Source organism: Nothoprocta perdicaria, unplaced genomic scaffold (genome assembly GCF_003342845.1).
Source record: "Nothoprocta perdicaria isolate Ctin4 unplaced genomic scaffold, notPer1 scaffold_35, whole genome shotgun sequence".
Classification (NCBI taxonomy): Eukaryota; Metazoa; Chordata; class Aves; order Tinamiformes; family Tinamidae; genus Nothoprocta; species Nothoprocta perdicaria.
The window spans coordinates 3902343-3916692 of NW_020455588.1; the positions used below are offsets into that span (position 1 = coordinate 3902343).

The following is a 14350-nucleotide window of genomic DNA, read 5'->3' on the forward strand; positions in this document are numbered from 1 at the left end:
CCTAAAAAAGTAACCTAAAAGCTTTGAACAGTGTATTTGTAGCTACTAGTACCTACATTTATAGATACTGTGATTCTCTCAAAAGATTTTCTTTTATCTTCTAGACAATGTCACCATGTCTTTTTTACCAGATAAGGAAATGAGGCATATTGAAACCATATGGCAGCTTGAGTAAGTCCCATTCAAAGGCTTGGGAAGACACAGTTGAACACGCTGTGTTCTGGATCCGCGCCTCCGGAGCTGGCCAGTCATTCATTTCAGCAGCTCGCAGTGCTCTTCCCTGTAGCTTCTGATGTTTATGGCACCAAATCCTGCAATTTGGCTCCCGCTGCTACCATCCTTTACAAACATCTGTTGGATTCTTTAGTGTTGTGTTTTTAGGGCTTGCTTTGGGGTACAGCAGTGGAGATTTCACATACATTTTTCAAACTAAAGTTAATTTTAAAAGCTCTTTTTTTGAGAAGAGCCTTTGTGGTGCTTTCTCCAAGGCTTTTATACCCAAAAACACGCATGTGGACACCCCTGCTTTTCCCTGAGGGCGCCCTGGCTGTAGCAGGCGATTAGGTGGTTGTTGCTGGTTTTGGGGACGTATGTATTACAAGATAATTCATTTATAACCTTACTATAAAATTCTGTGTTTGCTTTTTCTAGCATTGTTTCTTCTTTCTAACAGAGCAAGTTGAATCTTTCTGGAAGATGACTGTAAATATTTCGGACCTGGAAGAGGCAAAGTAGGAATTAAAAGATCAGGAACAGTTAAATATTTAGGTTTCTGTGTGAAAAGCCTTTGGCAGCCAAAAATCTTAATGGAAGTTTTTTCTAAGTTACAATTTGAATATCCTTGGATCTGGATGGCTGAGAAATTGTAATGTCTGCCCAGCGAGTTGTCAGGAGTAGCTTTATCTCTCTGTGTGCTGAAACCTGGCTATATTTATCATCTCACATGGTGCTAAAATAGGAAGCAACAATTGCTTTGGGTATACTGAAAGTTTGAGTTAACTATGTAATTACATTTTAGACAGATAATTGAATATAACGAGCACTATTCTCGAGTTTCTACAAATGTGAGGTTGAAATGAGGGAAACGGGAATTTGAAAACAGATGAGATCTCACTGGCATATACCAGCTGTGATATTAGCCTTAGCTTCCCATACTAAAGATGGTAATGGCTAGTGATGGGAAGTTTTTGCACCTCTAAAGGCACCAAACAAGTTATGTGGAGTAGTTGTGAGGAGAGAAATGACAGGGCACATTGTTTCCGAAAGAAATAAAAGCTAAACTAATATGATAGAAATCAGAATATTGCTTATTCTTAAGATGCTTATAAGCCTCATATGGCATGCTTCTTAAACACTAGTTAGCTGTTTCCTTGGTTAGAAATGCACCAGGATTTGTGGGTTTGGTTGGTTGACTTTGAAGAAGATTGTGTGCTTTGAAGGGGAAAGATTAGGGTTGGCCTATAAACACTGCCGAGTTTGAGCAGTCAGGATGCCAAACTTTGAATCTAAAGCAAGGTCTCCTCATGTCTGGAAGAGGGAAACACTACCCAGCAGATGAGGTCCTGTCCACGGTCATGCTTGAAGGGAGTAGCTGTTGGATGGGTAAGTGGTTCAAGGGGAGCTTTATTTACTGAACGCAGTCAAAGTGGAAAATGCAGGCACCTGAATAGGGCAGAACTTGCTGTGGACTTGTTAATAGATATGGGTGGCCTCAATGGACAGGGTATCAGATGGACTAAAAGCATTAAATAACAGAGGTGGAAAGATATTTCAGTTTTGTCTGCAATACTGTTCAAGAATGTTCTTAACATATTTAAGAATATCAAGAATATACTTTGGTATTTGTCATAAAAAAAAAGAAGAAGCAGTCAAAATAGTTCTGGAAGGCCAAGTTGGTGATAGTTTCGTTGCAAAAAATTTGTAGAGTGTAAGACAAGACAGTAAAGAGAAGTCCCTGTTATGATGATGCGGTGATTAAAAAATCTGCTATCTGAGGTATTCTGTCAGCCCTTTCCCTTGGTTAAAGGCTCCCTTTCTGACCAAGCTCTGTTTTGTTTTTAGGAGCATAGCATTGTGTTTAAAATGGAAGTGGACATAAATGGAGAGTCCCGAAGTACCATATCCACCCTGCCTGTGCCTCTCGCAGAGGTGAGCGCTGCAGACAAGAGCGATGCCGAGAAGCCCCGATGCTCCAGCACGCCGTGCTCGCCAATGCGGCGGACAGTTTCGGGCTATCAGATCCTCCATATGGATTCTAACTATTTGGTCGGCTTCACAACTGGAGAGGAGCTGCTGAAATTAGCTCAAAAGTGTACAGGAAATGAAGAGAGCAAAGGGGAATCCGGGCCGACCTTGCGCTCCAAGCAGCTCGATTCGGGACTCGCGCGTTCCTCCCGGTTGTACAAAACCCGAAGCAGGTACTATCAGCCATATGAGATCCCGGCAGTGAACGGGAGGAGGCGGAGGCGGATGCCCAGCTCAGGGGATAAATGCACTAAGGCTTTACCATACGAACCTTTCAAGGCACTACATGGCCCCCTGCCTCTTTGCCTTTTGAAAGGTAAAAAGGCTCACTCTAAATCCCTGGACTACCTCAATTTAGACAAAATGAGCATCAAGGAACCTGCTGACACAGAAGTGCTACAATACCAGCTCCAACACCTCACCCTTAGAGGGGACCGTATGTTTGCAAGAAATAACACATGAACTCGGCTCCGGAATTTAGAATCCCTTTCTGGTTATTTCTCCGTTGCTGCAAAAATCCACTGTTGTACCGTGTACATGACTGTCCACATCGTAGGTGGTTGTATCAGCTCAGTGTTACCAGAAAGTAATTTATTTGGCTAGAATTCTGATAATGCGTTGTGCTCCAAGCGCTTGGAGGGCACTACATCCTTCCAGAGCAAGCAGCTTCTGATTCAAACTTGACTGTGGCTGGTGGATATTCCTTTGGACACCTTTTAACAAAGAAAAAGCTTTGGGGGTTTTGATTGGTTTTGGGGGAGCTGGGTTTTTTTGTACAGTTAGATCTAGTATTTACAGTAATTTAACACTGAAAAATGGTGATGTCTGCTTGGTTGTTGCTCATTTTGGCTTGATGTTAGAAACTGCTGTTGGATAAGTGCTCAAGTTACCTTCTTGTTTCTTCCTGTGTTCTACAGTACAATGTACGTATGCTTTCTTTTCTCTTTTATTTATTTTTTTTTATTTTTTATTTTTTTTTTTTTTACGTAACAGGAAGGAATGTGAACTTGGCAAAATTAGATCACTTACTGTTTAAACAATCCAGTTCAAACACTTTGTAACTGGGCGTGCACTGGTGAGGGGGAAATTCACTCATAAAATATACCTTTGATCATTTCCTACTTTAGGTCTATTAAGTTATTTTTTTAGTATCTGCATGGAAGTGATTGCTTTACGTCCTCTGTTGGAAATAAGTATTTGGGATATTTAAAAAAAAAAAAAAAAAAAAAAAAAAGCAAACAACCTTTGGGGGAGTGAAGGGTTTTATTTTTTTTGTTGTTAATGTGATTTTATTTTATTTTACATTGTCTTGATGTGTAAGCAAGAATTCACTTCAATGCCAGTAAATACACTAGAGTGTCCGCATCGGTATGCGAATAACGTTTTTTAATTTTAATTCATGAATTCTCTAACTAACATACATAGTAATGGAAAATGTCAAATAACTTGAGCAATCCTTTGCAAATTGAATTTAATTGAAGCACTGCACACTTGTGGCAATTCAGAAGGCAGGCTTTTAGGTGGAGTGCAAGTGAAGTGTTTCTGTGGCATCCTTGAAGAGCGGATCCTGGCTTTTGTAACAGGGTAGATGGAATACACTGGCTTAACTTTTCGCTAAGACATTTTCTTCCAAACATGACATCAGATGCAATTTTGACAGTTTCATTCTTAGGTATATTTAAAACATATTAATAACTTACGTTTAAAAAAAAAGAAAACAATAGCTTTTAGACTTTTTTTAGGTACAATTTATTATTGAAGCAGTGTTCAGCTTAGTTTTGGTTGATGACCTCTCTAGAAATTTAAGAATAATGAAGATCACGGTGCTTCAAACATAACATAACATGTTTGATGGGTTCTTCCTGGCACAGTTGGGGTATTTATTGTTTCTCCTTGAGAATGAATGGGAAGCCCAGGCCACTGTATGTGTTGTGGGAAACCAAGAGATCTCTTCATTCTTTCACTTACTGCCTTCAGTTACAACTGGGGAGTAAATAAGAGCCCAGTAGTCTGAATTTTACTGGTTTGGTTAATGTTTTAGATTTGTTAGAGTCTTTCCAACAACTGATGTGTATTTTAAAAAGTTAGCTGCACCTCTGTAAATTTCATGTATTGAACAACAAGCTCTAATGTCATTTTTTTTCCTATATAGGCTTTAAATTTGAAAAACAGAATATGGTCAAATGCCAAAGAGAAGGGGGCTTTGTTTAGAGATAAACACCACTATTTATTGAAATATGAAATTGTATTTCTGGCTGAAAAAATAAAAAGGGTGATATAAATACATATTGTTGTGGAGTCTTTTGCTGTGTAACCTCTCGTAGTATGTTTGGGGAATAGAACCCGTTGAGGGAAACGAGTTGGTTGTGTGAGCTTTAGGTCCCTTCACGAGCATTAAAAGAGTGAAGGTAGAAGCAGTACAAGGGAGTGGTACGAATCTGCTCTTAACCCCAAAGCAGGTTTGTGATTAAGGACCAAAGGTTGGACTTGCTGAGCTGAGTCTTAAACTGGGTGAACTGATGGATGACGTGTTCATTTTTTAATATACTTGATTTCAGTGACTTCTCTCTCTTTGCTTTGTTTCAAGTACCTGTTTGTAGCTACCCCTGGTCTAGGAGCTCTTGCTGAGCACGTTTACTGTGCTGGGGCTGTTCAATTGCTGCCTAGGGCTACTAGAGTCTAAAGCAGAATATGTAACAGCCGAACTTTTAAAAGTGTTTCTAAAGCTGCTCTTGTAAGTGTGTCTTTTTTCCTTCTGGGAGGAGCAGAGGAGCAAGTCGAGAAAGGTTATTGCTTAATGGCTCAAAATACAGGCGCTGTCTGTAGGTTACTGGTTACTGTCTGGAGATGGAAGAAGGTTTTGAGGGGTTCAGTACTTGCAGCATAAATAACCTTGTTTTGTGGGCAAATAGAGAAGAGAAAGGGGCAAGTTTAGTCTCGAGGAAGACTTACAAGGAGAGAATAGAAAGGCCATAAGCTGCATAAAAAAGACTTCCAAAATCCCCGCTGCCTGGAGAAACGTGAGCTGATTAAAAAGAGGTCACCTTAAGGAAAGCTCGGCCATGCTGGGGTGTGTAAGGTGCTGTTGAAGAGCTGAGAAGGCTGCCCGGGGCTCAGAAGCACAGCCTGGGAGAAGCAAAGTGCGTTTTAAAGCAGGTTTTCTTTTGATAAGAAACAGGATGCAGTTTGGAGGGGGGAGGGGGGAAAAAAGCCTAGGGTCAATGACAAACCAGTGTTAAAGTTTATGAACTGAATGGTGCCTCTGTAGCAGCATGAAGGTCAATATTATAGCTGATACTTCCCAAGCAAGGAGTTGTTAAAGGATAGCGTCACTGTTGTTTCCAGGTCTTTCAATAGTACCAGAGAATCTGCAAAAGAAAATGAACAACAGGATCCAATTTTGATCTTTGCTTGATTGGACAGGTGGCCTAGGTAAAGTAAACTTGTTGTGTTAAACTAATTTAGAGAGAGATGTATATTTTACAAAGAAATATGCAAATGTGGGCTTCCGTGAGAATAAAAGCACCAAAAAAACTAGAAAAGCTTCTTTGAGAGGAACAATAATCTTGAAGGGGAGCTACATTACCGATATATAATTGAGTACTACATTCAGCTCTTGTAGATCTGCATTTTTTTTCCTATGTTTGAAAGTTGAGTAATGTTCTGCAATGCTAATAACTTTAATGAAAATCTTAAAAAGCGGCACTGAAAAATAAAACTACATGCGTGTTTCTTGGCTTGTAGCTCGGGAATGCAGCTTCACTGATGCCCTTCCTGGGGGGATCGGAGCTGTTTGCATGAGTGGTTCCCAAGCGCCTGGGTGTGTTAATTGGGTCAGCAGTTTCCCTGATGGGTGATGAGCCTGTGATAGAGTGGCAAAGAGCACACAGCTGATAAATGGGGCCTCAGAGGGCCTCGCTGAGGAACACGTTTGCAGCATTGCTTTTCAGCTGTGTCGCATCACTGTTTTTAGTCTAAGGTTAAGTCCACCTTCACAAATCCTTGAAAGCTTTCCGGCAGGTCGTGTGATTCGGCCTGGGCGGCTCTCGGGAAGCATCACGCAGTGCATTCAGGACTAGAGTATGGAAAACATCCGTATTTGGGAGGAGCAGGGGAATTGCTAGTTGTCTGAGGTACTTGTTTTTCATGTCAAATCTAGGTATTGTTGTAAAATGTATATTCTGTGTAAAAACAGAACTGTTCCTGTGATTCTGTGAGCTACTTTGCTAGGTGTTTTTCTCTGACCCTAACCAAGGGAGTAGGTTTAGTAGTGTTGGTTGTGAGGTGTCTGTATCTGTCTGTAGAGTTGTGAGGTGTCTGTATCTGAGCTATGAAGCATCACAGATGCGTAAAGATCTGTCTTGTGTGCCCAAATTAACAGTCCAGCAATTCTTCGGCTGTATTTCCTTACCTCAAGGAAGGCAAATCAATCTTCAATCACCTTGGTTTTTCCATGAAGGACATGAGGGAACGTTCTCAGTGCCTCTGGTTGTTTCATTTGACTGCTCAGCTGTCTGGTTGTGGGGCAGTAGTTTATGATTCATTTCTTCTGAGGCATTGGGGCAAGTTCTAAACCTTGTTTCTCCGGCAATTTTTATGGGATGGCTTGAGGAAGAGACAGTTCACCTGGTGCCGCAAAATCCAGTCTGTTTTATGTCCATCTTAATTTACTCTTAACTTTAGTAGCTTGGCGGTAGAGAATGGCATCAAGGCAGCCCTGTAGAAGAATTATCTAGACCACATCAGAAGAGCTAAGGAGAGAAGACTGTCGGTAGAGAAAAAGATGAAGAATCAGCTGACTTTATTGAAGACAAAAGGAAAGGTAAGGCAATTAACTGATTAATGTTTAGTCCTTTTTTAGGAGATGACTGTATGAATCACTGCTTAGTGGTCCTTATTGAAGCATTAGTCTGGAGTGAAAGGTGGGGAGGACAAGGATGGTGAGCTTGGCACAGCGCTTTCCTCTGGGAAAGGAGGAGTGGGAGAGCCAACAGAGAGTCCACGTGGATGTATCGAGAGAAGGCTGAAGTGATAAAAAGAAAAGCTCATTGGGGTAGTACTGCAGGAGTAGGAAGAATGGAATAACGTTACGGCTTCAGGGTGAGGAGCAGCAGACACGTGCAGGAGAGGGCTGATTGCAAGCGTGCATCTAGGTGTCTCGGGGTTTAAGAAGTATGGTGGGATGCATTCACAGAACCTTCTGATAGGAGCTGGACAGTGGAGAAGGTGGAAAAGAGGAGCTTAAGGTTATGTGAGTAAGTTTGCATACTTATAAGCTTATCGGAGAAAAAAAAGTTCCGTGGCAATAAAATGATAAGCTGAATGCTTTATGACAGTCAGGTAAGTGCTGAGTGCAAATCCCTTCCTGTGCTCCTGTGCTATCCCGCAGCTCTTCCTAGTGCCAACAGGCTTCTGGTGCCATTTCATAGGGCTCTCTGGCAAAACCCCATGCAGGAAGCGACCTGAGCCAGAAGAAGTGTTTCCACTGTAGTGTTGTTTATTATTATTTGCAATAATAGTAATAAGTTCAAGCTTCTTTTTGTATTCCAGCATAAATATCAATTTGGATATAAAGGATGTAAGTAAAATTCTTGCCCAGTTTCATTTTCGCTAGACCGTTGCCTTGTTCAGCACCCGATGACCTGTTATTCCTGCAAAGGTTGTTGAGACCTGAGGGCTAAACTATGCAAGAACTTTGCAAATCGCATTAACAGCTTGAACTTTTTATGAAAAACTGAGTAGGGCATGATTTGCTGTAATGATTTGCATTAACCTGTTTCTCAAAAGTCTCAAAAATTGTTGAGCAAAAGTGTTGGATGCGGAGATGCTTTTAGCATTCTATTTCTGGCCACAAATATAGCGGTGCAGAGCTTCAGTGTGTGAATTATAGGCTGCAAATGGATGAAATTGTAGAGGAAGAGAGATAATATCATAATGCACTAGGATATCTAGTGGCAGGGCCCCAAGAATTTTTGCTGAGTGATACAGACTGGGGAGAAGAGTGCAGTATAGGTAAGATTCATCTTTCTGACTTAGTTAAATGATTTAATGTTTCTCATGTTAATTGGGACAAACATCATAAAATATTTATGAAGGAAAATCAGAAGATATCCAGAATAACTGAGGCTCCAAGCAACTGGCTCAGTGTAAGATTTCTGCCTTTCTATATTAATATTTTACATAAAATTTAATTTGCTTTAATTTCTATCAGCCTTTTCCATGTTCAGCTGATAGCATTTCAGAGGTAGTTTTGAAGCAGAGATGGTTGGGAAAAAGTTTGGCACCAGAGCGAGAAATACAGATTGTGCCATCGGTTAAACTGGTAGATGAAGCATCAAGTAAGTGGTGGCAGTGCCATCGATTTAATCATTTTAAAGCAGAACTGCGCAAACACACACATACACACAGAAGATCATTCATCACTCCAGGGAATACAGGTGGGACAAGATGATCTATAAAAAGACGCTATCTATAAAAAGATGACATCTATAAATTCTTTGACACACAGGCATGTTTTAGGGCTGTGTTTCATAAAATTGAATCCGTGACTAAACGTTTGGGGAGGGTTGTTAGAAGGCTGGATTACTCCTCATCAGTTGGATCAGTTATTGCACAGAAGCATCTCAGGATGTTTTTTCCCTCAGTCTGATGAGACCTAGCGCGTTTCAGCAGGATAGACCTGCATTAAGTAGCCTTCTTTGAAACATCTTCAGAGGCTAAATGTGAGGCTATCTGTGAGGCTATCAGAGGCTATCTGTGAAAGGAAAGGCGAAAAAAAAAAAATTGAGGATTTATAAATGCCCAGGGAGGTGAACTTTAAGATGCTTTACTTTGGAAGGAAACTTTGCAGGAAGATTATTTAAAGTTGCAATAGGATGAAATTGAGAGGCCTGAATCTGTTCCTACTTAAACTTTTTTTTATGAATTTATACAACTTCCTACTCTCTCTGGGCTCCCGGAGAAGGCCTGGGTCCCACAGGCAGTTAAGTTGACACCAAGGGGGAAGTTAAGCTCTTGAGTGGTGATGTTGGGAACCAACCTGCCACTGGCAAAAGGAAAAGGTGTCACCACAGGAGTCTTCATGCTGTGTTCTAGGAGGTGACAGGTTGTGTTCCTGACTTTGTAGCCAACTAAGAAACTGGATAAGGAAACGTGAATAGTCAGCCCAAACTGTTATTAAAAAATTGATAAGCAAATCTTGTTTTTACTATATTTGAGTGTTTTTGTTTGCTTTCCGGTTTTAGAAGACCCATGATACGCTTGTTGTTTTCACTTTTCTCCTGTCATCTTAAATCTTTTTATCTTTTCAACTAAAAAGAATTTAGATCTTTTATATTCTTATTTATATTCTTAAGATATAATACACATTTCCTCAGATATCACCAAATGCCAAAAAGCACAAGATTTGTGGTAAAATTATGAGATGTGACAGCCTTCACTTGTCTGTGTTCTGCTGTAGTTCTCTCTGAAGTGTCCTCGGATATTCTGCATTTTTCTGCTTATAAGCAGTTTTTCTTCCCTGGAAGGAAGTGTTGGCATTCAGAGAGATGTAGTGGTTAGTTACATTGTGACACTTCTCAAGTAGTTTCACATCCAGGATTTTATCGGTATTGTAGTCGTGCTTACAATTATTAGGAACTTGTTTTTATCTGGCTCTGGAAAGAAAACTTTCTTTAAAATGAGTATGCAGGCTGTTCATGGTTTGGCCCTACTTTGAAATCAATGGGGAAATGAGCCATGGCTTTAATGATTCAGGAGCTAAACTTAGGGAAAAATAAAGCTATATTGCTCTATTCTGCTGCCAGCCCTTCTGCAACCTGCACGTTTCCTCATTTCCTACCTTGCGTAGGTTTCATTGGTTAATTTAGCAGAGCTTCAGCCAGAGGACAAGATGTTTGTGGAACAGCAGGAGTCTCTCAAGTGAGCAATTTGGGAGAGAAAAATCTTACTTGGTTTAGACCTTTGAAAAATACTCTTTGCAGAGGCTTTCCCATCCCAGCGGAAATGACGCTTCGGGTGCTTGGGGCTTTTCTTCTTTATTTGAGTGAGCTGTGGGAAGAAGGCAGAAACCTTGGTTCAACATCAGTAAATGCTTAATACTAATGTGTAAAAATCCCGCCCATGAAACAGGAGTTTCTTGTGTATGTGGTTAACATCTGCTTAGCATCTGGAGAGACAGAGAGCAGTGATCAGTTCGACACACCCCAGGTAGCTTTTAAAAATACCTGCTTTATTTCTTCCCCTCTCTGCTGCTGTTATCTGTAGTATTGCACTTCACACTGCTTGCACAAACGAGACATTTTCTTGCCTCGTCGCTCTGGCAAGTCCGTCTTTAATCCGGCCCTGGGGTGAAATGGCAGTAATCCCGACTCTTCAATTTCCTGCAAGGGGAAGGTCAGCAGCGAGACGTTCACTGGGGCAATTGCAGCACAGGAGTAATCGTGCTGGTTAGGGCTGCCGCCGAGGAGAGCCCCAGTGGCTTGTCTGATTGGGAGGCTAAATCTGTCCTTAATCACCCAGATAAGATGACATCACCAGCAGGCTATAAACTCTCTGAAAGATTAATGTCCTCTCTCCAATGCAAACTTAATCCTGAACTAGGCAAAATAAGGAAAGGCGACTTCTATTTTTTTTAATTCTGTGACCCACACTGCTGAGGTGAGCGATACCTGCGGGGCAGCACGGCTCGGGTCGGGCCGGCACGCAGCTCCCTGCGTCACTGCCGCAGCGCCAGGGCCCTAAGGAGAGCCCAGGAGGCCAACAGGAGCACGTGGCTCGGGATGCTCCGGCTGGCAGTTAAACCCGGAGCAGCGAGTCGCCTAGGGAATGGCGAGGCTGCGCGAGAAGGGGGTGTCGGGGGCAGCGGGGCCCTGAGGCCCGCGCGGGGGCCCAGTGAAGGGGCTCTTTGTGCGGCCGGGGACGTTCCCACACGCAGCCGGTGCCTGCTGGCCGGGACGCGCCGGGCCCCGCGGCGCCCTTGGCCCTCGTCGCTCGCTGCCCTCGCGGGCAGGGAGGCCGTGGGGCCTGCCCGAGGCAGGAGGCGCCCGGCCCGGCCAGTGACATGGGAGCAAGCGGGGCCCGGCTTCTGTTTTTATTCCTTTTTAACCAAAAATAAACCTGGGTATAAGAGGGCCTTAAGACCAGAGGGCCCAAATGAGTTATGTTTTGGCAGCTCTCCTGTACAGGGAAATCTAGTTACCTAGTTTGCGCTCTTGTGTGTGTTGGCAGTAATGCGATAAGAAGGGTAATATCATAAGAAATATGAGTGAGGAGAAGCATAGGTAATTATTAATATGTCAGATGCAATCTCTTTTTCAGGTTATGATAGAAAATGGCAAATAGATCTTCTTCTGTACCTTCTGTGTCATGTCAGGCTTAGAAGCTTGTATTATTTTGAATTCCCTGAAGTTTTATTTGCACTAACTGCCTTGAGTAATGAAAATGGAGGAAGGTACAGGGAATGTTTTGGAGGCAGAAATTAATAATTATTATACACATTGGGTGAAATATGTTAAGCAATGCAAGCAGCTCTGTTGAATCTAAAGCCGTAATTGAGTTTATAATGTCCTTGCCTGACTTCAAAGATGTTTCCACAGATGAAAATGTATTTATGTTGGTTTTACCCTTGGGTGGGTAAAACTTTTCAATGAAGATTGAATTTCTATATTTCTTCTTTTCCCAATTAAATTTTCATCTTACACTGCAATTCATCTTGTTTTGCTGTCAGTCAAAAAAAAAAAAAAAAAAAAAAAAAAGAAAAGAAAAAGAAAGATTGATTGGAAGATTGGAAACTTTGAGCCAAATTTGACTTCTCTGAGCTCTACTTTATTTTTTAAAGAAAAAATATTTTTTTAAGGGGCTATCCATGAGATATATATGTGACTTGGCTGCTAAGCAGAACCATAGGCCTTTTTTACTGATCTAGTTCAGTCTTTAGTAAAGCTTAGAATTTTTTTTTTCATGAAAGATAAGGAAGATATATATTAGAAATCAGTTGGATGACTCTAAAAAGGAGGAGGACACTAATACAGATGTGAGAAATGGTTGAAGTCGGCTGTTGCAGAGCTGCTGCACTGAGAACAAGTTGCATTTTTTGCATTTTTGGGAGTATTTGGCCTCTTCCCAATTCTCAGACTGAAAGATTTTAGGCTGTGAGAGGGCGCGATAGTGCCTGGCCTGCTCTCAGCCTGCAACTTGTGATCCAGCTACAACCTGTTGAGCCGTTGTGCCTTTGTGCCTGTGTGCTATTTCATTTCATTGTCATCGTGTGTATTTAAGCAATTAAATACAATTAAATTAAATTGCATTCTCAAATTGGCGTCTCTGGTTTTATTTTGATTAAAACAGAAACACCCCAAATAATGGGGAGGCTGTAGGGGTTTAAAGTTAGGGACCTGTCCTCCTCCTGGAGCTGCAGCCATAGCCTGAGCACAGGGCTAAGCGAGGACCATCCCCCTTAAGTACTGCCCTCGGATTCCTTTGGAGAGCAAGAGACCATTGCTCCTTGTTCTGCCCACTGGCCTTTCTTCTGCTTCAGTGCTCTTTTGATACCAAACCACTGGAGGAGGAATTTGGAAAGAGTCTGTAAGATGAGTTTAGAAAAACTCTCCGTGCAGCAAAGCTCAGATTACATTAGTGGATTTTCATTCCTGCTAAACTGTTAAGTATGTATTAACTACTCAAGTGTTTTCTCCATGTCATGAAATAAAATTATAACTATTAATTATGTTATCCTTAACACATAGAAAAGAATGCATTAATACTGAAGCATGCGACTGCACTGAATTTTTCAGCCAACTGAAATTGAAATATACTTTGTATTTATTCAAATCTCGATTTAGATTATGTCATCTTTATTCTGCAAGCGTAGTGTTAGGGATTCAGCTAAGCTTGTCCCTGTTTCCTTTAATTTCAGTGCCGATCCTGTGCATGCTATGTGCCTTATTAAGCGGCTAGCAGGTTTTATAAATGTTTGAAGTTGAGTGCCAAGTGTAAATTATTTTTGCAGGTTATTTAATTGCTCTGTTTTTGGTTTCATTAGCTGCTGCAAGTAGTTTATATCTAGGCAAAGGGTGTTGGTACTTCATGCTTCTGTGCAGCATTTGTAGGTAAGATGTTTTACATCCTGAAAACATTATTTCTCACAGTAATTAAATGGAGATTTGGCAGAAAGGAAGGACTTGCAGATAACCTGTTTCATTGTGAGTGCTGCGCTTGCTACTCCCACAGGTTATTTGTGCATCTTGCTTTTCCATTACCTTAATGGTCTCAACTGGTTCTATTTTTCCATGCCTCAACAGAGCGCTAATTTAATCTGAAATTCAGAGTGACCAAATTGTGCAGTCAGCCCTCAAAAGCAGTCCCCAAACCACGTGCAGCCTTAGGAAGTACACAGAGCATCCCTTGAAATACCCTCCTTGCCCTGGGAGCAACCCCCTTGCGTGGCGGGGTGTCTGTGGCGTGTAAATGCAAACCATTTCTGAAGATCAAACGCTAGGAAGTTTCTGTTATAATAATAATAATAAACGGCGGAGCCTGGAGGCCAAGCGAATCCCATGTGATGTGGCAGTTGCCAAGGTAACCAGCTTTATTTGTGAAGCCCCAGTATAAGAATTCCTGTTTACCAAGTCAGGGCTTGGGGGGGGGGGGGGGGGGGGGGTTGTTCTTCCTTTCTCCCCCTTTTTTTTTGCCTTGCAGAACAAAGGGCTGATGAGCAGCGCTCCGTTTCCATCCTGCTTTCCTCGTGGTGACATCTGACGGGGGCGTTTGACCCCTGCTGTAGCAGCCGGGAGGAGCGCAGCCCTCGCAGGTGTGACCTCATTTATGTGCGAGTTGCCGTGTGCTTTGCTAGAGCGGCTCTGACTTCTCCTGGCTCTTCCATGGCGCTGAATTTTACTCCTGCTGACAGCAGAAATGCTCCAAGCAGAATAAAATTAGCTGGAGAACGTTGAGCTCTGTCGTCTCGCTGCTTATTATAATTCCCAGTGTGGTTTCAAAGAAAAATCTGAAAGAACAGCATTTTCCAAAAGAGAATAAAAAATAACCCTGTTATATATATATACTTTTTTTTTTTTTACACTAGCAACAGTGGAAAGCACAATGCTAT

General features: G+C 41.8%; 1 protein-coding gene and 1 long non-coding RNA gene across 2 annotated transcripts; both read left to right on the forward strand.

Annotated features, from left to right (window-relative positions):
* Positions 1-2065: 2065 nt before the first annotated feature.
* CUNH5orf30 (chromosome unknown C5orf30 homolog) lies at positions 2066-3403 on the forward strand. The gene has a single exon (XM_026044124.1). The coding sequence runs from the start codon at positions 2083-2085 to the stop codon at positions 2704-2706; it is 624 nt and encodes a 207-aa protein (XP_025899909.1). The 5' UTR covers positions 2066-2082; the 3' UTR covers positions 2707-3403.
* A 3600-nt stretch (positions 3404-7003) lies between these two features.
* LOC112951434 lies at positions 7004-14094 on the forward strand. Its single transcript, XR_003250208.1, has 2 exons — positions 7004-7066; positions 13942-14094. It is a non-coding gene; the product is annotated as an uncharacterized LOC112951434 (long non-coding RNA).
* Positions 14095-14350: the final 256 nt, after the last annotated feature.

Excerpts from the sequence above, each read along its gene's own strand:
- CUNH5orf30 (XM_026044124.1), top strand. The coding sequence starts at position 2,083 with ATGGAAGTGGACATAAATGGAGAGTCCCGAAGTACCATATCCACCCTG.